Here is a 25,872-nt window from a genome sequence, read left to right as displayed (position 1 = left end):
ACCGGGGAACGCTACCTCTGGACCACCAGGATACTAAAAGCAGTCCTAGACTGTTATATTTCACACAAAGCCTGTTCAATGAGCTTAAGGTGCAGCTGTGTGTCGTGGGAGTGCTACAGTGTGGCGTGGAAGTGCTGCTACTGTGTGCCATACCAGTAATGTGTGTTTTGATTATTAAATAGTTAAGTCCACCCTTACATGTTGTTAATACCAACCCTATTATTCTATTGGAAATAGCATAACAACAGGTACTTCATAATTTAACTGTCTTCTTGCTTTTGAGCCATGGGATAATGTAAATTAAAGTGTAAAACTTAGTGGACTGTGCAGAATGCCAATCAAATCCACCTGATCAGCGGTGCTAGCTTTGAATGTTTTGTTTTGGTTGTGCTCTGCACCGTCAACTACAGTGGGTATTTTGCTTTGTTAGCATATGTAAATGGAGGTTGTGTTTAAACTTTCATTAGGTTTTCCTTAATGGTTTTACAGTAGAAACAGTTTTTTTCTTCATCTAAATAGACCAATATACAAAGGTTGCTTGAAGTAACACAAAAGAGGAGCTCCAGACCATAATATGCCAAGTGTCAAAATAGAAAAAGAAGGAAAATGCTCGGGTAGGAATGTGTAACATCCAATAGTCTTTTCAGAGAACTTTCACCCACATGTACATGTTCCCAATTAGCTCTCTGAAGTACCCAGGGGACAGAGGAGAGGTTGGGGAATACAATGCAATAAATAACAAGTTTCAGCAACATATGGCTCTTAGCAGGTTATAGTTCGGAGCTCCTCAATTGTTAAACAAGTTAAGAAAGTTTAGAGGTATGGTATATGAATGCTTGGAAAGGAGGTACAGAGTTGTGAGTTTGCTTCAGTCTTTTGACTTACCATATTGCCCAATATTTTATAATATTCCTTATATGTTTCAGTAATTTATATAAGTTTTGTATTTGTTATAGTAATGCAAAATATGAAATAGTAGATTTATTTTGGGGTTCATTAGGGGATTGCATGTAACACTAGGTATATCTAAATGTTGAGAGTAACCATCCATTTCCCAACAATATTGGGTAATATGGGCACATAAGATCATGGAGTTTTTTTTTTTGGTGGTGGTGGTGGTGGTGGTGAGGTGTTGCATCTTATAGGTCAGCAAATAAGGTATTTTGTACCGGAGGGGAAAACTCAGATATAAATTTTTGGGTCTCCATTTCCCTTTCATTAACAACAATAATTAATTCTCCATTGTACAGTATATAGTACAGTACTGTATACTTCTTTCTATCTTGATAGGCGGACGTTCTGGAATGTTACCCGGGCACGCTGGTCGGAGATTTTGGAACGTCACCTGGGGCCTAAGGGTTATACATCAGCTAATGTAAACTAAAGAACAGGTAACTTACTTTGCATTCATCACAGGTACAGAGTTGTTTTCTCCATAGATATGGTAAGAATACAGCACCACTTGGCAGATCTTGTTTTTTCAGGTCATTCAGTTTACAACCTAGAATAAGGTTTACTTACATTAGACAAATTAAAAAAATAAAAATAAATAAAAATGTGCTACAGATAGACTAGGTACAGTAAATATTAAAAGTAAAATAACAAAGAACAGTTAACCTACATATTTCATCTGATGTCCAAAACGCGAGTCTACACTCAAGTCCACCGTGTGCTTCGTTATTAACCCTCTCAGCCTCGCATGATGCCATTGTGGCGTTGAACATAAAAGGTGGCGTCCAATGGGCTATAATTTCAAATAACTCAAAAACTATTCAGTGAAACTGGCTGAAATTTAGATGCCATTTGACAGACGTTATTTTCTTTGTGTGGGCCTTGTTACCTTCCCCAAGACAGTCTTGGTCATCATGTACGTGGCAGCGCAGCATGAAGCCAGTGTAGCTTTGGCCATTAGAGCTAGAGGAGGGTGCACTGCTCGGCCCTTTAATTATTCCATGATTTTTTGTGTTATATTACTTTTCCTTATACAGTAGAACGTCGATATAACACGAGATACGTTCCAAGAGAGGTCGCTTTAAATCAAATTCGCACTAAATCCAAGTGTTATTTCAATGGAATAATTTAGTTTGGTACTTGAAACACAAAATACTAAAACGACTACCCAGATGCACCTCAGCCCATCTCTTAGAGTAAACAAAACATTGTTTTTTGTAGTATTATGTTAAAACAAACACTTATATATCAACACAGCTAAAATTAAGGGATGTGAAATGATCTGTTTTCTAGTGATCAGTTGATGCCAAGGTCCAGTGCTTATTTATTTTTGTCCTTACGTGTGACCAAGTTTTTCTCTTATAAAATGTCACTAACTGACCTGGGAAAATATAATTAACATTGCTGGAATTCTTATAAGATAGTGATTAGTTTGAATATAAACATGCTATAGTTTGCATTAGACATACAAATTTTAGTTCTAATTACAAATAGCTAAAATTTTTATCTTTTGTGCAAAATAGATGACGTTAATATTCAAATTATTCGCTGTCTTGTGAGGATTCCAGCAATGCAAATTATATTCTCCTAACTTTAGACTGTGATATTATATAAGATAAAAAATCAAAGCCTATAATCACCCAACCCTGGCTTGGAAGTTGGGGGAGGGGGGAGGAGGAAGGGAGGGTGTCAGTGACCAGTGGTGGGCACAGCTAAACGAAAAGTTAGCTTCGCTAACCGCTAACTAAAAAGTTAACTTCGCTAACGCTAAACACCTAAAATAAATAGCGGAATCGAACGCTAACTTTTATTATATGAATTTAGCTTTTTTTAGCTCTAAAACCCTTAAAAACAGACCTAGAGAGCTGAAATTTTCATATGTTGTCTTGTAGCTTAGGCATAGAGCTTTCCAAAAAGGCATAGCATGCCAAGATCAGATGATGATCAAGGTGTACACAAATAATTAAATGAACAAATGAAATTAAACATTAGTTTACATTCAAGTTTCAACATACACTTTATAATCTTTATTTACTGTACGAAAAGACAGAAAGTATTAAACGAATCCAAAAACTATAGTACTGTATAGCATAGGTAGCAAATAGCTTCATGGCAAGATCAGATGATCAACTTATCAAGATGTACACTGTACACAATTTCACAAATGATTAATTTGCATTCTCATACAACCTATCGGCCTTATTCATTATTAATGTAAATATGCAATACCAACCACATGCACATTATACCAGTGCATTTTTATATAACTTATTGTTGGTCTTAGTCATGTAAATAAACAGAAAACTCTAAACTTTAATGAAAAGTAAGTTTTTAGAAAATTTTGTTTGGTGCACACCTTGGATGACATCCTGGTTATGAACTTATGCAGTACTTGGCATAACCAAATATATTGACACAAAAAAAATCCTAATTAAATTAACAAATAAATGAGAAATGAAATTATACATTAGTTTACAATTACATTCTCTGATTCTTTCAGCATACACTGACAGTCTTTATTTACTGAAAAAAAAGTATTAAACTTTAATAATCAAAAAATTCCATTCACTCCGGCTGCAATGGCTGGGCCTTCTCCATCGCCTCAACGTGATACTGGTTGCCCTTCATAAACACCAGCCTCTCAAAGTTGCCACCTGACAGGGTGACTCTCTGGGCCCTCAAGATATCTTTGCACGTACTAACACGCAGTCAGCCAAGTGTGCCTGACTGGCCGTTGGAGACACGCGACGTCACACCTTACAACAGACAGGAACAAACATGTATAAATGTTGTTAGTGGACTTAAGGTTAGCAGAACCAAATTTAGCGGAAGCAAATTGGTCCGCTAATGGTTTCCAAAGTTAGCGAAAATGCTAATCCGCTAATGAGAAAGTTAGCTTCACTAATTAGCGGAACCGTGCCACCACTGACAGTGACATGTTTGACAGTTGGCGCCGAAGGTCTAGTGAAGTATTTATTTGTTTATTTATGTCCTCTAGATTGAGTTTTGTTTTTGTTTATAAAATGTCACAAGTGACTGGGGAGAATATAATTTACATTGCTGGAGTTCTTATAAGATAGTGATTAAGTTGGTTGTGGTGGTAGTAGGTGAATGATGGTTGTGGTGGTGGGTGAATGATGGTTGTGGTGGTGGGTGAATGATGGTTGTGGTGGTAGTGGGTGAGTGTTGGTTGTGGTAGTGGGTGAGTGTTGGTTGTGGTGGTGGGTGAATGATGGTTGTGGTGGTGGGTGTGTTAGTGGTGGTGGGAGTGTTGGTTGTGGTGGTGGTGGGTGAGTGTTGGTTGTGGTGGTGGGTGAGTGATGAGTTTGTGGTGGTGGGTGAGTGTTGGTTGTGGTGGTGGTGGTGAGTGTTGTGGTTGTGGTGGTGGGTGAATGATAGTTTGTGGGTGGTGGGTGAGTGTTGGTTGTGGTGGTGCTGGTGAGTGTTGGTTGGTGGTGGGTGAGTGTTGGTTGTGGTGGTGGGTGAGTGTTGGTTGTGGTGGTGGGTGAGTGTTGGTTGGTGGTGGGTGAGTGTTGGTTGTGGTGGTGGGTGAGTGTTGGTTGGTGGTGGGTGAGTGGTGGTTGTGGTGGTGGGTGAGTGTTGGTTGTGGTGGTGGTGGGTGGTGTTGGTTGTGGTGGTGGGTAGTGTTTGGTTGTGGTGGTAGTGGGTGGTGTTGGTTGTGGTGGTAGTGGGTGGTGTTGGTTGTGGTGGTAGTGGGTGAGTGTTGGTTGTGGTGGTGGGTGATGTTGGTTGTGGTGTTAATTGGGTGGTGTTGGTTGTGGTGGTGGGTGAATGTTGGTTGTGGTGGTGGGTGAATGATGGTTGTGGTGGGTGGTTGTGGTGGTGGGTGAGTGTTGGTTGTGGTGGTAGTGGGTGAATGATGGTTGTGGTGGTAGTGGGTGAATGATGGTTGTGGTGGTGGGTGAATGATGGTTGGTGGTGAGTGTTGGTTGTGGTGGTGGTGGGTGAGTGGTGGTGGTGGGTGAGTGTTGGTTGTGGTGGTGGTGGGTGAGTGTTGGTTGTGGTGGTGGTGGGTGAGTGTTGGTTGTGGTGGTGGTGGGTGGTGTTGGTTGTGGTGGTGGTGGGTGGCGTTGGTTGTGGTGGTGGTGGGTGGCGTTGGTTGTGGTGGTGGTGGCGTTAGCGGTGTGGTGGTGAGTGGAGTGGCGTTGGTTGTGGTGGTGGTGGTTGTGTAGTGGTGGTGGGTTGGTTGTGGTGGTGGTGGTGTGGTGTTGGTTGAGTGTTGGTTGTGGTGTAGTGGTGGTGTTGGTTGTGTGGTGGTAGTGGGTGAGTGTTGGTTGTGGTGGTAGTGGGCTGAGTGTTGGTTGTGGTGGTAGTGGGTGAGTGTTGGTTGTGGTGGTAGTGGGTGAGTGTTGGTTGTATTGTGGTGAGTGGTGAGTGTTGGTTGTGGTGTTGAGTGGGTGAGTGGTTGTGGTGGTAGTGGGTGAGTGTTGGTTGTGGTGGTAGTGGGTGAGTGTTGGTTGTGGTGTTGAGTGGGTGAGTGTGGGTTGGGGTGTGATGGTAGTGGGTGATGTGGTTGTGGTGGTAGTGGGTGAGTGTTGGTTTAGGGGTGAGTGGGTTGTGGTGGTGTGGGTGAGCACAGGTGTGTGGCAAGTTGTGGTGGTAGTGTGGTGGTGTTGGGTTGTGGTTGTGGTGGTAGTGGGTGAGCTGGTAGTGGGTGGTGTGTGGGGTGAGCCGCTGTCAGGTGGTGGTAAGAGTGGGTTGTGGTGGTGGTGGGTGAGTGTTGGTTGTGGTGGTGGTAGGGGTGAGTGTTGGTTGTGGTGGTAGTGGGGAGTGCTGGGTTGTGGTGTGTGGCAGTGGGTTGTGGTAGGGTGAGTGCTATTGTGGTAGAGTGTTGGGTTGGGTGAGTGTTGGTCGTGAGTGTTGGTTGTGGTGGTTGTGTGAGTGGTTGTGGTGGTGGTGGGTGTTGGTTGTGGTGGTGGTGTGAGTGTTGGTTGTGGCGTGGTTGTGGTGGTGGTGGGGGTGAATGAGTGGCTTTGGTGGGTGTGTATGGGTGTATGGTGTGTAGTGAGTGTGTGGTGGTGGGTGAATGTTGTGGTGGTGGGTGAGTGTTGGTTGTGGTGGTTGGTTGGTGGTGTGGGTGTGTTGTTGTGGGTGGTCGTGTGAGTGGTGTGTGAGTGTTGGTTGTGTGGTGGTGTGGTGAGTGTTGGTTGGGTGAGTGGTTGTGGTGGTTGTGGGTGAGTGTTGTTGGTTGTGGTGGTAGTGGGTGAGTGTTGGTTGTGTGTGCAGGGGTGAGTGTTGGTTGTGGTGGTAGTGTGGTGTTGGTTGTGGTGGTAGTGGGTGAGTGTTGGTTGTGGTGGTAGTGGGTTGAGTGTGGTTGTGTGGTAGTGGGTGAGTGTTGGTTGTGGTGGTGTGTGAGTGTTGGTTGTGTAGTGTGAGTGTTGGTTGTGGTGGTAGTGGGTGAGTGTTATTGTGGTGGTAGTGGGTGAGTGGTTGTGGTGGTAGTGGGTGGTGTTGGTTGTGGTGGTAGTGGGTGAGGTGAGGTTGTGGTGGTGAGTGTTGGTGAGTGTTGGTTGTGGTGGGTAGTGGGTGAGTGTTGGTTTGGTGGTGGTGGGTGAGTGTTGGTTGTGGTGGTGGTGGGTGAGTGCATTGTGGTGGTGGTGGGTGAGTGTTGGTTGTGGTGGTGGTGGGTGAGTGTTGGTTGTGTGGTGGTGGTGTGAGTGTTGGTTGTGTGTGGTGGGTGAGTGTTGGTTGTGTGGGTGGTGGGTTTGGTTGGGTGAGTGTTGGTTGTGGTGGTGGGTGAGGTTGGTTGTGCGTGAGTGTTGGTTGTGGTGGTGGGTGGAGTGTTGGTTGTGGTGGTGGGTGAGTGTTGGTTGTGGTTGTTGGGTGAGTGTTGGTTGTGGTGGTGGGTGAGTGTTGGTTGTGGTGGTGGTGTGAGTGTTGGTTGTGGTGGTGGGTGAGTGTTGGTTGTGCGGTGGGTGGTGTTGGTGAGTGTTGGTTGTGGTGGTGGGTGAGTGTTGGTTGTGGTGGTGGTGGTGGTGGTTGTGGTGGTGGTGGGTGAGTGTTGGTTGTGGTGGTGGTGGGTGAGTGTTGGTTGTGGTGGTGGGTGAGTGTTGGTGTGGTGGTGGTGTGTGAGTGTTGGTTGTGGTGGTGGTGGGTGAGTGTTGGTTGTGGTGGTGGTGGGTGAGTGTTGTGTGGTGGTGGTGGGTGAGTGTTGGTTGTGGTGGTGGTGGAGTGTTGGTTGTGTGGTGTTGTGAGTGTTTGGTTGTGTGTGGTGGGTGAGTGTTGGTTGTGGTGGTGGGTGAGTGTTGTGTGGTGGTGGTGAGTTGTGGTGATTGTTGGTTGTGGTGGTGGGTGAGTGTTGGTTGTGGTGGTGGGTGAGTGTTGGAAGCATAATGTGTTGTCTAATGGTAGACCCTGCTGCTATATGGCATCACGAAAATTGTGACCAAGTCCCAGGTCGCTGATCTGTCTTTCTGCCTCATTTACACACAATTGCAGGGTCTCAATTGTTTCTCTTACATTGACAACACAACATACATTACTGTATATCATTTCTCACTCTTGATTTTGTTTTAATTTTCATATTTATTTATGGCTCTACAGTATTATTATTTTTATTATTATTTTATAATTTGTATTTTTTATTATAATTTATACTTATTTTTATTATTATTATTATTATATTTTTGCTCCCCAGGCCCCAATGTGGGTCAATGAACTGTGCCCTGGTGGGCTAATCCTGTAAAAAAAATAAAATAAATAAATAAATTTATATGTGTGTGTGTTGCAGACACACACAAAACACATGCAAATAAATAATAATGGGAAAATCTTCTCACAAATAATGAGAAACAAATGTATTAAAAACGTTGAGTCTATGCCGTGCTTTATTATTAACAAAGCACGGAGTGGACTTGAGGGTAGACTCAACATTTTTAATACATTTGTTTCTCATTATTTGTGAGAAGATTTTCCCATTATTATTTATTTGCATGTGTGTGTGTGTAGTGACTACACATACAGTATATACAATACAGGTAAAGGAATTTACTGTCTCTTAGAACGGATGCATCAAATTTTGATGCGTCATAGTAACAAGTAAGTTCTATCTAATGAATTAATTGGCAACTGTTGAGGCCTATGGGAAGGGAAGACCAGACAGATAAATGCACAGTATTATCTCAGCACTCAGACTGCGAGAGTGAGCCGCGTCCATAACCCCGTGCAGGCTGCCTCAACTCCTGGATTACAGTGCTTACCCTACTCCCTGAAATAATTTATATTTGGTGTTAGAGAAGTGAAGTGATGGTTGTGTAATGTAATATTTTTTTTATATTGACAGAGGAAGTGTTTAGTTTTCAAAAGCAGTTACCGTATCAGGCTATACAACCTCGTTATAGTGACAGTGTCTTGAACAAGTCTCTGAAAGAGGATGATTTTTTAGAATTCCTGTTTAGGGACAGTGAGGATTAAGTGGATAGTGATAATAAAAAGCCTGGTGGTGAGAATGATCGTGATAACAACAAAGAAAGTCATGAATCACAGGGATAAATTGTGTCAGTTGCAACCACGTTATGACGCGCCTCACCACCAGACTCCCTCTACCACCACCCCGCACCAACAACGTACCACCCTCACTCTTCTTCACCACAACCTTCCACATCCCAAGCATCTCCTTCATATCTCCTGCATTATACAAGCTCATACCACCCGCTACCTCCCACCCCCACATGGTCCACCACCACATACGGTCACCAAGCTCCTTCCACCTACCACACTCTGCTTATCAGCTATGCTACATAGGAATCCCTCTCCTTTTCTACTCCACCTAGAGCTCTTCAAGGCCCTTATATTTCTAGTTCCCCTGGTCTTACTGCTACTACTCCCACTACACCCTCTGCTCTCATTCCTCCTGAGCACAGGCAGCAATTACGTCATTCCACCCCTTCTACTGGCCTTTTCATACCTCCTACCCTGATCTCCACTCAGCACAACCACAACCTTTATCATTATAACTATTACAGCCTTCACCAAAACAACTATCAACACCATCACCACTTTCAACTCTCTCATGTGTGAGAGCATTAAGGAGATAGTCCTTAAGTTTCTGGAGATAAGGAGTGCTACTGATAGGCCCACAAGTGGATATCCAGGCATTTCAGAAGAAACCATTGCTAATGACCACGAAACCTTCCAACACAGCCCAAGGAAGTCTATTCATCATGCCTCACGTGAAGAGCATACAAGTTGTACACAAGAGATTGCATCCTCATGCTTATGAAATACAGATAGTGCAAGCTTTAAAACCAAATGACAAGCTATAGCACTACGAGTTTGCCTATTTCACTTCGAACCCAATTGATAACGACGACAACAACTAAAAAGGGTCTTGTTCCCTGATGGCGATATCTTTCGCATTTCAAGATGGGTTAACTGCCATAATGTGAACATATGGGGATCATAAAACTCACATGAGTTTTATGATCTCATTTGCGTGGTTCAAAACTTCATGTTTGGAGTGGACAATAGGACCCCTTTTTTCTTGTTGAGCAAAATGTTATGGGAAATGTGCATCTTGACATGGCTAAAATATTATGTTCTTCCCCACCCTGAAAGAACTGCAGCCATTCCTTATATGGAGGGTGTTAGTGCACGACTCCCTTAAAAAAAAATTCCCAAGTAGATAGATTAAACATGATGGGCCAGTCCCCTGGTCTCTACATGAAGATCTCTCAATGTGATGGCTGATGACAGGCTTGTTGTGAGGTTGTTAAGGACAACCAATTGCATTAGCTATGTGACAAGGGATATCATTTATGTTTACATCATTATTCCCATTCTTCACATTCAAATACAGTCTTGTGTTCATTAATTCCCCTAAATTGGGAAAGTTAAAGACTAACTTAATGAGGAGTCGGCCATACAGCAACAACAGGCCACTATCAAAGAAAGCACAAATAAATGTAGCGAGGAAAATATAAAGCATCTTACCTGATATTTTTTCAGTCCCAATGACTTGTATTTTCATATTATCATTCTCTTTAGCTTCCTCAGCATCCATATTATCTTTCTCTTTAGCTTCATTATCTTTCTCTTTTGCTTCCTCAGCATCCTTCTTATCTTTCTCTTTAGCTTCCTCAGCATCCTTATTATCTTTCTCTTTAGCTTCCTCAACATCCTTCTTATCTTTCTCTTTAGCTTCCTCAACATCCTTCTTATCTTTCTCTTTAGCTTCCTCAGCATCCTTATGTTCAGTCCTTTCTTGCTTATCTTTTACAGGAGAAGATGATCCATTCTGAAAATGATTAATTATAAATAGGGCTAATTATTACTCGTGTTTTTTTGGTGTGCTAATTATGGTTTTGAGCAACATAAACCTCTAAGTAATAAGAATATATTTGCTAATATACTCAAGCACTACAAAGGAGGTCGCCGGGTTATGTACATCCGACTTATGAATACCCGCCGATAGGAACAAGGTCCCATAGGGTCAAACGGGTTAAACTTTAAATTACAGTACTTGTACAGGATTTTATTTACCTGACGACTTATTTTTTACTTTCATTTACTGTATTTTGTCATTCTAGGTCTTCTTTTCTCTTAAATGAAGTGATTTTAGATGTATGTAAGGACACAGGATATGACATAGTGGGACTTTAAACATTGTTCTGTAAGCGCGGTATAGACATGGAAACGCTTCGACTTATGTACATTTTTTACTTTAGAATGTCTCCAGGAACGGAACTCCTTCATAACCTGTGAATTACCTGTACTTATATCCATGGATCAGAATAAAGCCACAAAGTAAAGTACTGTACAGTAAACCCTCCAAAGTCTGGACACCGTAAGTTTGATTTTGGGATAGTCCAGACAAGAAACATTTGTCCAAACCCTTAAATATTTGTCATTTGAAATTCCTGCCAACGAACGTTCCCTTGAAGCCTTTCTCCTCCTTTCGGACCTGTGGGTGAGCAGTTTATTCCCCCAATCTTAGAATGAACTAGCCCATAATGCTGCACTATGAATGGTTTGCTTAAGTTTAACACACATTCAGCCACAGAAATGTGGTAAGATTTTAGGTATAAAATTCAAACAAGTGATGGTAACCCTCCCAAGAGCACAGAAGATGAGGGCGTAATGCATCATCCATATGTCACACGCACACACCTGCCACAGTCCATCTCAGTCTTCATTAGTTTGAAGTCAAATTACAAATTATATATAGTATTTTGTTCTATTATTTAACATTTTATATTATTAATGATGAAACACACCATAAGAGGTTGATCATACAAGAATATAATAAAGACTAAAAACAAATGTGAATGCAGCAATGGTAGGTCCCACCCCCTCACTCCCCTCCTTAGGGGATCAGTGGTCAGGGAAGAGATGACCTGATTTGGCTTATCCCTTTATTTTGAAGTGAAATTACAAATTAGGTAAATACCAAATTTATTCTATTATTTAATAAAGTATGTTATATTATTTATGATAAAACATACACCATAAGAGGCTGATCATACAAGATTATAATAATGAATAAATAAAAACACACACAAACTCCGCAGCTGCCAGTCCCACCCCCAACCTCCAGCAATTTACTCATGAAGTGTCATCTCTCGTAACTATCACTTTTCTTTAGGCCTATATCAAATCTGATTATATCACTGTACAGTAGGTTTTCAAATTTTCCGAGTTTTTAATTCAACGTTTTTTATTTGGAAAAAAAAGAGACAATTTCAAATTTCGACGGAGGAAACTTGAATTTTGACGGGTTTGAGCGCCTTCCAAGACGCTAGTTGATGGGTTGTAGCAGAGGTTTTCTTAGGGTCAACTGAAATCAGCCCCTTACAAAGACTCTTACCTCATTACTTAGCAATTACAAGTATTCTCTACACTATAAATTAATTGATTTAAGTAATATTGTTGATATACTGTACTGCGAAAAATACGATTACAGGGTATTTACTTACTCAGTCGGTAAAAAATTAAAAATAAACGGCTGCAGCTACACAACCCTTGCTGCTGTGCGGTTTGTTTACTAATGGCAGTGGTGCGGCATCGCCATCTATTGAGGAATTGCGAAAGGTTGTCTGCTGGTCTCAAAGCGCAGGAATTTTTGTTTCTTCACGCTTGAGTGTCTAGAACTTTTTCATTCACTACCAAGCCTTCACTGGTGTCACAAGCCATTTTCCTTCCTGCAAATTATCTTAGTTGTTTGTGGCGCTAGCAGGGCCATTAGTTCCTTCCCGCCCACGCACGGAGACAGCCAGAACTTTATCTCTTGGTGATCTCGTGTTCAGACGCTCATTTCGTGCCCTTGATATGGCAAGTGTTGAACCAGTAGGTGGCAGGGGTCAACCTGGTGTGAATGGGAACCCTCCTAAGCACCCAGAACTGCCAAAGGCAAAGAGGGAGTAAAAAGTTGGCAAGAAACATGCAAAATATATTTTGGCTGACAAGGCAAAAATTTTGTTTTTTTTAATAAACTTTTTCTGTGTTGTTTTTAGTTTTTATTTAACTTTATCTGTGTTATTTTCGTTGGTTTATTAGGACGTTGCTTTATTACAGGTAGTAATTTGCCAAAAAAGTAGGGTAAATAAGGCAAAATTTAGCCAAACATCTAAAGTACCAGACTCAAATTAAATTCTCCATAGGACCTTTGTATTTAAATTTGGACGATTTGAATTTCGCGAGGTTTTTAGTCTAAATACGTGTCCAGATGTGAGAGCCTACTGTACAGTATCCCCATCAAAGACAATATGGTACACAGAGTACAGTATATTTTAATTATAAATAAGGTAATATACTTTATAAATATACAGTGGTCCCTAGGTTAATGAACACAATTCGTTCCACAGAGTAGTTCGTTAACTGAATCTATTATTTCAATGGGATATTGGGTACAGTAATTGGTTCCAACTCACAGAAAAAGTATACATACAAAGTACTGTATACCAGTAATAGAATTAACAAAACATAAAATATAAACTAAATACAGTACTGTACTGTACAGTATACTGTACAGTAATAAATTAAAAACAATAGAATACTGTATTTTAACTTACTTTGAGGTGTGTATGTTGTATTACCACCAGCTTTGTTTGCATATCAAACAACTGATTGTAGAGGCAGTCAAGGATGACATGCCATATTCTTTACAGAGTGCATTGGTTCTAATGCCTTCATGTTTCATAATAATTTCTGTAATATTCCATTGAAATAATAGATTTGGTTAACGAACGACTCTGTGGAATGAATTGTGTTCATTAACCGAGGGACCACCATGTATATATACAGTCATGCGCCGGTTAACATCCTAGATATGTTCTTGGAACGTGACGTTAACCAAAATGGACGTTGTCTGATCCTCACATAAACTTTGTATTTATACTTACATGTATGTGGAATAATATACAGGTGCTCCCCGACTTACGACAGGGTTAGGGACCCAAATCCAGGTCGTAAATCCGATTGGTCATAAGTCCGACATAGAAGCTTTTAAGGAGGAGTTAGATGAAGTGATTGTGGAAGGGAATTATTTGCCTGAGCAAATATTCAATGTGGATGAGACTGGATTATTGTGGAAGCGCATGCCTGAGCGGACATACATCCACAAAGAGGTGAAAACAATGCCCGGATTCAAGGCATTCAAGGACAGAATTACACTTCTGTTGGGGGGAATGTTGCTGGTTTCAAGCTAAAGCCCTTCATGATCTATCATTCAGAGAACCCCAGGGCTTTTAAACATGTCAGCAAGCACACACTGCCAGTGTTTTATCGCAGTAATAAGAAAGCCTGGATGACCTTAGCACTGTTTGAGGATTGGTTCATGACTTGTTTCATTCCACGAGCCAAGGAGTATTGTCTGCAACAATGGATTCCATTCAAGATTTTGCTGATTTTGGATAATGCTCCGGGACACCCACCACACCTGGACGACATGCACCCTGATGTTAAGGTAGTGTACATTCCACCTAACACTACCTCTATCATCCAACCCATGGATCAAGGTGCTATTGCTGCCTTTAAAGCGTATTATTTACGCATGACCTTCGCTCAGGCTGTTGCTGCTACTGAAGGTGAGAAAACGCTCAGAGAGTTTTGGAAGGAGTACAACGTTTTGTCATGTATAAAGAACATTAGTGTAGCATGGGATCAGGTTTCAAAACATTGCATGAATGGAATATGGAAGAAAGTCCTGAAAAGATATGTGAACAGTTTTAGAGGATTTAATGAAAATGAAGTTATTTCGGATATTAGTAACAAGATAGTGGAGTTAGGTAAACAGCTTCAGTTAGAAATTGATAATGAAGATGTTGAACAGTTGGTTGAAAGTGTAGCAGAAGAGCTCAGTAACGAGGATCTTATTGAACTGGAAGCACACCAAGATGCACAGGAAGAAGCCAGTCTAAATGTAGAAGGACCTGCACCCCCCAAAAATTTTTCAGTGAAGCAAATGGCAGAGGCATTTGCTACAATTAATAAAGGGATGCAAATGTTTGATGGCATGGATCAAAATTATGAGCGTTTTGCCAAAGTTGACAGAATGATCCAAGATGCACTTGCTTGCTACAGAGAAATTTATAATGAAAAGAAAAAGCAAACTGTGCAGTCTAAATTGGACATCTATTTTAAGAAGTCCCCCAGTGCTGTCACCTCACGCCCCACCAGTGCTGTCTCTTCACTCCCTCAAGATGTTCCAATACCTTCAACCAGCAAGTTTCCACCGTACATAAACCTGTCTCAAGAAAGCGACATTGATGACACATGCAGCCCTGTCTCCTCCTCTGCTTCATTCAATTAATGTAGTCCCGATGTATAATTAGAAAATTATGGGGGCCCCGTGTGCATTCAGCTGACTACATTAAAGGTAAGTGCTCAGTCACACTGTATCCATTCCTCATTATTCATTACCTTTACTGTACTGTATTTCATTGTAGATTTTAAGTTTTTTTTTATTTTTATTTTTTTAAATCTATGTCGGACTTACGACCATTCCGACTTACGGCCTGGATTTGGATCCCTAATATATATATATATATATATATATATATATATATATATATATATATATATATATATATATATATATATATATAGAGAGAGAGAGAGAGAGAGAGAGAGAGAGAGAGAGAGAGAGAAATGAAAGATAAAGGTTTGGTAGTTTAGGAATATTTTGACTCCACACATCAGAATTTGATAAAAGATGTGGTGAGCATTGTTGTAGCAGCCAAGGGACTAACTAAACTGGCATTATCAGACAAGTGAGTACAGTACAGACAGTCCTCTTTGTTGTCGTTTGTCTCATTAATTATATGGTATTTACTGTATTTTCTTATACACTCATAACTTTATATTAAAACAAATTTCATTTACATGATGATTATGTGGATACCTACTTGTGGATTTTTCCCAGTAGACTTCTCAACATCAACCACACATTTACTTTCTTCCGCCTTAACCACAGCAACTAAAAAAGAGGAAAAAAGAAAATATCAGAAAATTTAAACATTATATACCTATTATATATATTACAGTACCAGTGTACTGTATATACATATTTGTCTTTTTCAAATAAATTCCCATTTCAGATAACACAATAACTTTACTTACCAGCCAGACCCATGTAAGGTGCGAGGAAATCATGTTTAGCAAGGCACTGTCCACAAATCATCTCCACATAGTCATCACCAGGAGGAACACTGCCGCCCTGATGCTGAAAATTTTTAACAATAAAAAGAACCCGTTAAGAAAACTTTTATTATGTCCATTAGCCAACACACATCACATTAAAATTTAATGTTACCCCATGTTAGATTGCATAAGAACATGTGCAGTAATTGGGAACATCTAGCCAAACGCTGTAACTGATAGGTCTTAAGAAAAGTAAAAAATCACTATTGAGTAGATTACTGACCCTGCCATGGTACCAATCCTCACAGATGCAGCATTGAATCATTTCATCATCTGTGGTGTCCTCTGGGTCAGGATAGGGGCGTTGACAGGTGCAGTACGTCCCACTAAAGTTGTGGTTGTATCCATTTTCTGGGTTTTCAGGCAGTTTGTCCTGAAATTGGTGTCTTATTATTTCTCACCAGAACTTACCGGGTAACTTACCTTTCAGCTTTACAACATGTACATCAGGATTGGGTCAAATAATTTCCCAAATTAACCAAAATTAATTTTGGAATCTTCTTTACTAAGTTTAGGTAATCCATATTTGACTGTTAACTAATTAAGTAAATTTAATTAAAAATCTTGCCTATTTAACTTTATAAATTAACATTTATGCTGTCTCTTAAGTGCAGTAGAACACACAACCATCATAAACAACCAAACATGGTACTGAACAGTACTGATATACAGTAAGATCTCATATTTCACGCGATTTCATTTCGCGAGCACTACCTAATGTAAACAAGTCTTATATTTGGCGTAAAATATCATGAATTTCTTAAGATCCAGCCAGCTGAACACGAGATCAAGCAAGCTGAATGCTGGCCACCGTCTTGAATGATGTCACAGCCCTCATACCAGTTACAGTCATTTCTGCTACAACGCGTTTTGTTAACACGAATTGGTTGCAACGCGATTGATGAATAGGGGACTGTTTGTAAAACGCAAACTTTTGCATACGGATGTTGGCTATAGCGTGATTCCATCCTCAACCTCTTAAGCACAGCGCGGGGTTATGCAATATTTACAGTTCACGTTCGACATCGTATGTTCGATTGTGTAAGCGCCTTCCGGGCGTTTAAAGGTTAATCAGACTCTTCACGTTAAACTTGAACTTTATAATTGGGTCAAACCTGTTGAATACAATTAATTTTAGTATTTCAAGCAAATCATATATAGGCAATCATACACAAATGTTTAATCCAATATATATTTACATAAAAATCATAGCTATGTAATTAGTCTAATCTTAACACTTACAATGAGTACTTAATTTGCCATATTTTTATGTTATCACAATGATAAACGATGCAATGGACACAGTCTACCTGTGTACACAATAAGTACAAGTTAAACTTACGTGTTGAAAGTCTCAGGAGAAACAGGTTAGGTTAGGTTAAAATCATTTGTAGGTTATAAATGGGAAAATCAAAGATTGATGTAGAGTGGCCAGTCTATGTTGCTATTTTTCCCATTAGTTTATGTATTTGCATTTGGCGAATTTGAATTTGACGCAATTTTTCCAGTTTATATTATTTGTGAAATACAAGACCTTACTGTACAGTACTGTACCAGTACAGATATTTATGTAAGAATAACACTGTCACGTGTGTCTAAATCTGATGAAAAATATGTAATTCTTAAGTAGAGTAGTACAGTAAGTCTCGCTAACGTGACGTTACACAAAACAACGTACAGCAGTAAGAGGAAAGAGTAAGAAGAAATAAAAAGAATGCAAGAAAAAGTAAGAGTAACAAAAAAGATTAAGAAGAGGAAGAAAAATGGGTGTGAAAAAAGGGTAAGAGAAAGATGAAAAGTACAAAAAAGAGAAAGAGTAAGAGAAAGAAGAGCAAGAGTAAGAAAAGGAATACAAAGAAAGAGTAAGTGTAAGAAGAAAGAGTAATAATAAGAAGTAAGAAGAAAGGTAAGAGTAAGGAGCAAGAGTACAAAGAGTAAGAAGAGCGAAAATAAAATGAAAGAGTAAGAGCAAGAAGAGCAAGAGTAAGAAAAGGAATACAAAGAAAGAGTAAGTGTAAGAAGAAAGAGTAAGAGTAAAAAGAAAAGAGTAAGTAGAGTGAGAGCTAGGTGGCCTGTACAGTTATACATACCTTCAAAAGCTTGCAAGCATTGTGAGGAAACTTGGAGTTGCCACAATCACAGCGAAAATTTCTGAAAATATTCACACGTATCATAATGGAAACTCTTTTATTATACAGTACTGTACATGAGAAGACCACTAGCAGGTGAATCAGCTTAAATGTCATGTCCTCTAAATGCCAGATAAATACTAAACACTAATATGCAAAAATTCAAATACTGAACAAAATCAAATGATTCAGTAAGCAGCTCAGGGAATCAATCACTTTAATTTTTTTCTGCATCCGTGGAAAGTAGAGTGAACCGAGCTGACAACAGTTCAATGGTATTATTGTAGTGTGGAACTTCTGTTGCGAAACGTGTTATCAGGGCAAGCCTGACCTAGACTGACACAAGGAGAATAAATGAATTAATCCCTTGACCATATCTTATGATCCCGACTTAACGACAGTACCTTGTTGGCCACGCCCTTCAGTCCTTGACACCTGTACAAAAAGAGTGATCACTATAAGACCCAGGTGACACCATGAGGTCTATGGGAACCCAATGACCCTAAACTCTATGCAACCCCTTATGATGCATCTTGTGACCCCACTTAGGGTTGTGACCCTATGTTTGGGAACCACTTGGTTAGAGTGAAGGATTACTTTTGATTATTGCCCCAGTCATCATTAGTTTCCCTGAGGTACAGTACAGTGTATGGTATGATTATAAAGTTTACATTTGAGGGATGTGAGTCTAACAAACTAGTTTAGGGTTATCACCAGAGTATCTATTGAATCACTAGCAACTACCACATCAGGGTTAGATCATGACAGGCTCTATCATGTGGTGTTCAGGTATGATAATCTGTTTAGTCTCACTTACCTTTTTGTATAAAGTTCAATAAGCTCATGGTCCTCATGGCAGTGATAGCTACAAGCTAAGCATACACCAGCTAATCTACCACTGTCCACAGAGCAGCAAGTCATGCAAGCATACAGTGCTTGCCGTTTGACATATCCCTGAAAATAAAGTAAAATATTTTATCTGTAATTATTTTGGAGACTCAAAAACCTTCATAAAATAAAACAGTAAAAGCACTTACACTGGCAATATGAAAGGGGTCAGATGATATGAATCATCCTGTGAGTCAACAGGTTTCACTCTAATACCTGACCCTCACTTCATTCGAGGGTCATGTTCTGCAAAAAAAAACTCGCATACAGTGAATTCTTAATCTTATGGGGAAAATGGTGACGTGTTCTATAACAATTTCTGGAGCTCCTCCGAACCTTAATTCTGGCACTTTTTCATAACAAACACAGTAAAACACAACAGCTATGTTATCAAAGAAAATATAATTTTATAAATGCGTAGCCGACTCACCCCGATATGAGTCAGCTGAGTGGCAGAACTGTGTTACGTTGCCCAGAGGATGGTTTGAGTATGGAAGGAGCTATTCTTTGTACTCCAACCAAAAAAATTATCCACACCTTTTAGCCATCAAACAACGAACCAATAATTCTGACCGCGTACAGCTGACATCCCCCACGCCACTTCCCCGCTCTGCGTGATAACTCCCGAGTAAGAAATGTTTCTTCCCTTTATGTTTTGACCTTATAATAAATACAGTAATTGTTTTCACATTTTGTATGAAAGATTGTGGGTGTATGTATAAAAAAAAAGTCTACCTGAAATTACAAGTTGAAAAAAAAAATAAATAAATTAATAATAAATAAAAAATGCTGAGTGCTAACTCTGGCATCCCCTCTCCCAATTATTTCAGATATAGAGGTAATACTGGAATTATTTCCATCTAAATCAATTAAACTATAATTTGCATTTTGATAAATTTATGATGTTATCTGGTACCCAATGAAATATCGCAACTCCACTGTATCGCTTAAAATTTCACATTCCCATAAGAATTATTTACCGTAAATACTCCCGTGAAAAATCTGCCAAGTAGTCGAGTGTCATCTGTTTGTTTACAACCGGCCAGCTCAGGCCGAGCATACTCTCACGTCCACTAAAAACATAAAATTACACCATGAAGCTTCAACAAAGTTGCTTTCATTGGAGGAAGAAAAAAAAAAATCCACAACTTATGTCAGTGACCACCTGCCCAGCATATCTTTTTTTCTTAGCCATCATGTCTAGGCTAGGTCATCTAGGCTAGGTCGTCTAGGCTAGCTTTAATTAATTCAGAACTGAGACACAACAGTCAACAAGTAAAACATTGCATCTCTCTGAATTCAATAAAATCAGTCAAAGTAACAAAAAAAATTATCATTTCATCTTCGAAAATGTCTGATATTTCCTCAAATTTGTCTGCAAGTAGATCACAGGCATTTCTGTCAGTAGGCCACCAAGGAAGACAAAGTAGTGTGTGCCTAAGGGCCTATGCCCTTTCCACACTAACATGGCCCATAAGCCCCTCGTTTATAGCTACAAATAGCCGATGGTTTCCCCGAGTGTTGTACCCCCCCCCCCTGGACTGCGCGTATATAAGTGCGTCTTTTTATCGACCTTTTATGATAAATAGCCTGAACCCCTCAAACCCGAAACTCTCCGATAGCCGGAATTTAAATTTTCTTGGAAAATCATTCCCAAAGTCAGAAATTTTCTGGAAAATTCCAGCATTGGGAATGATTTTCTGGAAATTCTGAGAAAATTTTTCCAGTACCTAAGAAATTCCAGGGATGGGGGAGTTTTTTTCCGGGTTTGAGATGAAAATTAGGTCCATTTCCTGGAAATTCTGAAAAAAAATTCCGTTACCCAGAAAATTCCGGGAATGAGGGATAATTTTCCGGGTTCGAGAGATGATGTACATTAATGGGTAATTTCTGGAACTTCCAAGAACATTTTACCGCTACCCGGAAAATTCCGGGGGCGAGGGATTTTTTCTCGTTACCAGGAAATTTCTCATTCCCGGAAGTGCTCTGCACCAATTGTTCCGGATAACGGGGATATCACTGTATTTAAAATTTTCTAACACCCTATTTGAAGGGCTAATGCCTTGAAATCATTTTCAATTTGATAGTCCAGATATTTAACATTATTTTAGATATTAACAGAGGTCTGATTACCAATTGTGAACACATTTAGGTTGAATTTTCTATGAACCAATCAGCTATTAGTATAGAAGAGGGGCATGGCTTATGGCCAGGTTAGCGTGGAAATACTATAATTATCTACCAAACAAAACATTTTCACAAGAAAAGATCATATCAGAACTCACTGAAGAAAATATAGTAAGAAAATAAACATAAAAACAAATAATGCGTTGGTGTATTTTTAGTACCGGGTATCTTACCTCACATTTTCCCTCTACTTCAAAGCCATGCCCACTTTAAACAAGTAATATTGTTGGTAATTTTATCTATTAAAATACCCCAAAAATATAAATTTCTGACGAAAATGCCAAAAAAGAAGTGTGAAATGTCTTAGAATGGTCTGAACTATACAAAAAATAAAAATAAATAAATAAATAATAATAATAATTATGAAAGTGAGTTGGGCCCACCTATGCAAAATTACTAGAGATTCCTGACACAATGGAAGAAATAAATGCCAAATGCCACCAGAGTTACAGTCTCATATCATTCAGTTTATGAGCTGGGTAAAAATTTTGGGGTCGCCTGAAAAAACAATATGCAGAAAGTCTCCGATCCATGCTAGGACATTTTCCCAAACCCCATACCTTTCCAATTTAATTCTCAACCTTTCATGGGGTCAATAGCCTTGGCATAATCTCGGTATATATTGTCGATATTTATGCCTTGTTCTAGAGTTCAAGTCCAAACATCTAGGACCTTGAATAATTGTGTTAAGCAGGAGTGTCCTAGCATAAAACCATGTTGGCAGTCCTTTACAAGGTTGTTTCGTAGTAGATGTTCCATTATGGTATTTCTTATGATGCTCTCTTGTACTTTACACAGTATTCTGGTCAGGCTCACTGGTCTATAATTATTCATAGTGACGATCGGCCTTCATACAAAAAATCGAAGGGACACCTCCGCTACCATCCAACTACACCTGGCCATGCAAATTCAAAGTTGTATGACACAATCTGGAGGACACAGTAGCAGTTCCTGTAGCTGAGGCTGTTCAGCCAAAATCTCCACAAGGTATCACAAAGTAAGGTACTCTGCAATTCCTCCACCTGTTTTGGGGTATCCTGGTTTACCCATTAACCCAAATCCCCGTTCCAGAGCACATTATTAGGTCAATATTTAGAAAATGACACCAGGCAACTGAATATTGAGCCACACACACACATTAATCGGTTCTAGGGCTTAAATTCCTTACTATTTTAGTAAATATCAAGAAGTTTATACTATTCAATAGTTTTAAAGGTTTAATATTCAATTTTTTAGTCATTTTAACAATTATTGAACATAATTGAAGGTAAAGTGACTAGTTTAATGCGCGGCATCCAGCCTCTTAACACAGCAAACAGGCGTTAGTCTCTCTGTTTTTCACTCGGAGGTGCAACATCTTGCTTGGAGACTCCCTTCACCAAATGTTTTTCCTGTGTTTCAAGCAAATTATTGGTCATTTTAAATATATTTTTACATATTGACAATATATAATGCAGTGCAAAATATCATGAAAATAGTCTTGAAATACACCCAAGAGAACTAAAATTTTATGGGTGAAATGGTGCCATGGGGTGACTTCTCTTCCCACGCCATCGCTCTTCTTCTTCCTTCTTCTCCTCCATCTCTAATTCCATCATCACCATCACCAGGAGCCTTCATTAACTTCAAAAGTAAGTGAACTTTTCTACCATTTTTAGTTGAATTTAGGAAATTTTGGTGAGCTGGAACCACTCATCTAAAACCCACAGAAACAATGGTTTCAAGCAGGACTTTTTCGGGTTAATCTAACTTAATCTCGAACTGATTGAGTTCGGTTAACCTAGGGGTCACTGTGTGTGTGGTAAAAATATATATATACTTCATTTTTAGTCCATATAACACGCGGATTTTGAACATATAATCAACGACCTCACCAGCAAGGAATCGAACCCTCGACCTACTGGGTGTGACTAGGGAACGCTTACCGGCTAGGCCACAAGGACACTAAAAGCAGTTCTAGACTCTGTTATATTTCACACAAAGCCTGTTCATCGAGCTGATGGCGCCGTGAACCTCATTGGGAAACTGCCCGTGCCTCTTATGTGGTGTCAGTAGCATTTTACCGAATCCAGCTGGTATGAAACGCGAGGTACATATATATACTTCATTTTTAGTCGCGGGCCGGGGCTGTAGTTTGGTGACCCCTGCGTTAGGGGTTAGGGAAGTGAGTTGAAGTTAGGTTAGGTTTTTTTTTTGAAGGTTTTTACATTGTTTGACCTTCCACTTTTTTTCCCAATATCTCAACTATTGCTCATTTCCAATGACAATGAAGGTCATATCTGTATTTAACACAAAGCTTTACACTAGAAAAACCTATGATAGATTTTTACTTTAGGACATGAGTCCCTAGGGGTTGACCAATATGTTTTTCCAGTATATTTTGGTGTGTTTTGAATGAATCTGACCTTTATTTTTTGTGGAAATACACTATTTGCTCCTCTCCCCCAACAAAATAAATGGGGGAGAGTAGGGAAATCGGGGTTTCTGGGTGGGGGAGAAAACAAGAACAAGTCACCTAACCTAACCTAATCCCTAGCAAAGGGCCCCGCCCCTAGCAGGCCTAGCTTAAACTTACCTAAATGTTTCAGGAGTTTAAAACATTGGGGCGCTTCATGTCCTAAAGTACAATACCATAGTTAGAAGTAGAAGCACCAGGGATACATAAGAATTGGATAGAATGATCGTCTTTCTCATAAAACTCGGCAATAAACTTAAAATAATCATAGGAGCACAAATGACAACCAACCTCCACCACGGCCATTGTGAGACTAGTCAATGAAAAAATTAAAATAGTACCCAGGATGCTCCCTTTGAGAAAAACAAAAACAAAAAAAAAACAAACGTGATTGGTCAAAAACAATTCGCGTGACATCAATACATCATTGGTCACGACCGGAAGACGTCAGTCAATACTGTATTGCACATGAGTTATGCGCCGATAACATCTCACAGAGACGAAGACTGAACACTTCGTAAAATCTATTAATTCAATTGTGTCGCTATAATCCATTTCCGCCTGGTATATAAGGGTTCAAAAAGCTCGGAACAGGGAGATCTAAATGTGGTAATTATATAGGACTAACCCACGAGCAAAATTGATTGAAAACAATTATAAAAATTCCGGATTTTCATTGTTATATTAAAGTGGACACTGTTGTAGTTTGTGGGCCCACTTTTGTTCATAATCTACATAAACGATCTACATACTGGGATCAGCAGTGACACAAGCAAGTTTGCGGATGACACCATAATAGGGCGGCAGATTAATTCAGGGCAGGATGCAAATGCACTACAGGAGGATCTAAATAAACTGCAGGGGTGGTCAGAAAAATGGCAAATGAAATTCAACACCAGCAAGTGCAGCGTACTTAATATCAACCTAGATAAGTCGACTTGTGAAAGAGACCTAGGGGTACTTGTAAGCCCGGACCTACGGCCTAGAAAACAGTGCGTTAATGTTCAAAATAAGGCAAACAGAGTATTAGGTTTTATATCTAGAAGTGTAAGTAATATGAGTGCAGAGATCTTGTTGCAACTATATCTTGTGCTAGTCAGGCCGCACCTCCATTATGCAGTTCAGTTCTGGTGCCCCTATTATAGATTGGATATCAATTCACTAGAGTCGGTGCAGCGAAGAATGACAAAAATGATTCCGGGACTTAGAAACCTTCCATATCAGGATAGGTTAAAGAAACTAAACTTGCATTCCCTAGAAAGACGAAGAGTGCAGGGAGATATGATAGAAGTATTTAAGTGGGTGAAAGGAATCAACAAAGGGGATATAGAAAAAGTTCTTATAATATCCGAGCAGGATAGGACTCGGAGCAACGGATTTAAGTTGGATAAGTTTAGGTTTAGGAGGGAGATAGGAAGGAACTGGTTCACAAATAGGGTGGTGGACGAGTGGAACAAGCTTAGCAACTTTGTAGTAAGTACTGGAACGCTGGAAAGTTTCAAAAGGAGACTGGATAGATTCATGGATGATAGAGTGGTAGTAACTCTCGACAGGAGCTACCATGCACAGGCCAACCGGCCTATTGCAGACTCCTTATTTTCTTATGTTTCTTATGTGAAATTTGAGGCATTTTTGGGAGTGAGATGATATGGCGGGTCCGACTAATTACCCAAATGTACCCAAATGTACCCAAATATAGCCGGAATGAAGTCAAATAATGGTCCTAGATGAATAAATCGGACTGCCAATCACTTCTCGACTAGTATTTGGTGTCACAAAGTCACAAAAAATTGGAAAACTTACTTTAATCTGAGTTAATAGATCGCGTGCATGTACCGACGGAGCGAGGAATTACCCAAATGTACCCAAATGTAGTCGCAATGAAGTCAAATAATGGTCCTAGATAAATAAATCGGACTGCCAATCACTTCTCGACTAGTATTTGGTGTCACAAAGTCACAAAAATTTGGTAAACTTAATTTAATCTGAGTTAATAGATCAAGTGCATGTACCTAACCTAACCTAACCGAACACAACACAACTCAGATTAAATTAAGTTTACCAATTTTTTGTGACTTTATGACACCAAATAATAATCGAGAAGTGATTCACAGCCCGATTTACGCTTGTACGACCATCATTTGACTTCATTGCGGCTATATTTGGGTAATTCCTCGCTCCGTCAGTACATGCGCGCGATGTATTAACTCAGATTAAAGTAAGTTTTCCAATTTTTTGTGACTTTGTGACACCAAATACTAGTCGAGAAGTGATTGGCAGTCCGATTTATTCATGTAGGACCATTATTTGACTTCATTACGGCTATATTTTGCTACATTTGGGTACATTTGGGTAATTAGTCGGACCGTGATATGGCCGCTTCGGCACTATGCAGCCCTGGCGGGTTAGTCCGATATATCAGCCTTAAATGGTTCAGTAGTTCATAACTTCCGGGCGCACTATGTCCTAAGGTAAAATAATAACAAACCCATTGTCAATATTCTGTTGCCTGGTGTCATTATCTAAATATTGACCCATTATTACCTAGTGTACAGTATATAATACATAGGCCAAACGTTTTACACAAAACAGTTGTTAGAAGGT

General features: G+C 39.7%; 1 protein-coding gene across 2 annotated transcripts in view; it reads right to left on the bottom strand.

The window, feature by feature from the left end:
- The window catches only part of LOC121873540 (putative E3 ubiquitin-protein ligase UBR7), a 31,730-nt gene that overhangs the window by 5,414 nt on the left and 444 nt on the right, over positions 1–25,872 (bottom strand). Inside the window, exons 2-9 of one of the 2 annotated variants that reach the window (XM_042377172.1) lie at positions 18,556–18,692; positions 17,700–17,760; positions 15,833–15,982; positions 15,529–15,631; positions 15,315–15,385; positions 10,132–10,207; positions 9,904–10,098; positions 1,401–1,501 (exon numbers count right to left, since the gene is read on the bottom strand). In XM_042377172.1, coding sequence (XP_042233106.1) covers positions 1,401–1,501; positions 9,904–10,098; positions 10,132–10,207; positions 15,315–15,385; positions 15,529–15,631; positions 15,833–15,982; positions 17,700–17,760; positions 18,556–18,692 — 894 coding nt within the window. Of the gene's footprint in view, positions 1–1,400; positions 1,502–9,903; positions 10,208–15,314; positions 15,386–15,528; positions 15,632–15,832; positions 15,983–17,699; positions 17,761–18,555; positions 18,693–25,872 lie in introns of both variants that reach the window. The other variant, XM_042377171.1, reaches the window with a different exon arrangement.

The sequence above is a fragment of the Homarus americanus genome, unplaced genomic scaffold, assembly GCF_018991925.1.
Source record: "Homarus americanus isolate GMGI-L3 unplaced genomic scaffold, GMGI_Hamer_2.0 scaffold30858, whole genome shotgun sequence".
NCBI lineage: Eukaryota > Metazoa > Arthropoda > Malacostraca > Decapoda > Nephropidae > Homarus > Homarus americanus.
The sequence above is the reverse complement of the archived record's forward strand: the minus strand, read 5'-3'. Positions and strand labels throughout refer to the sequence as shown.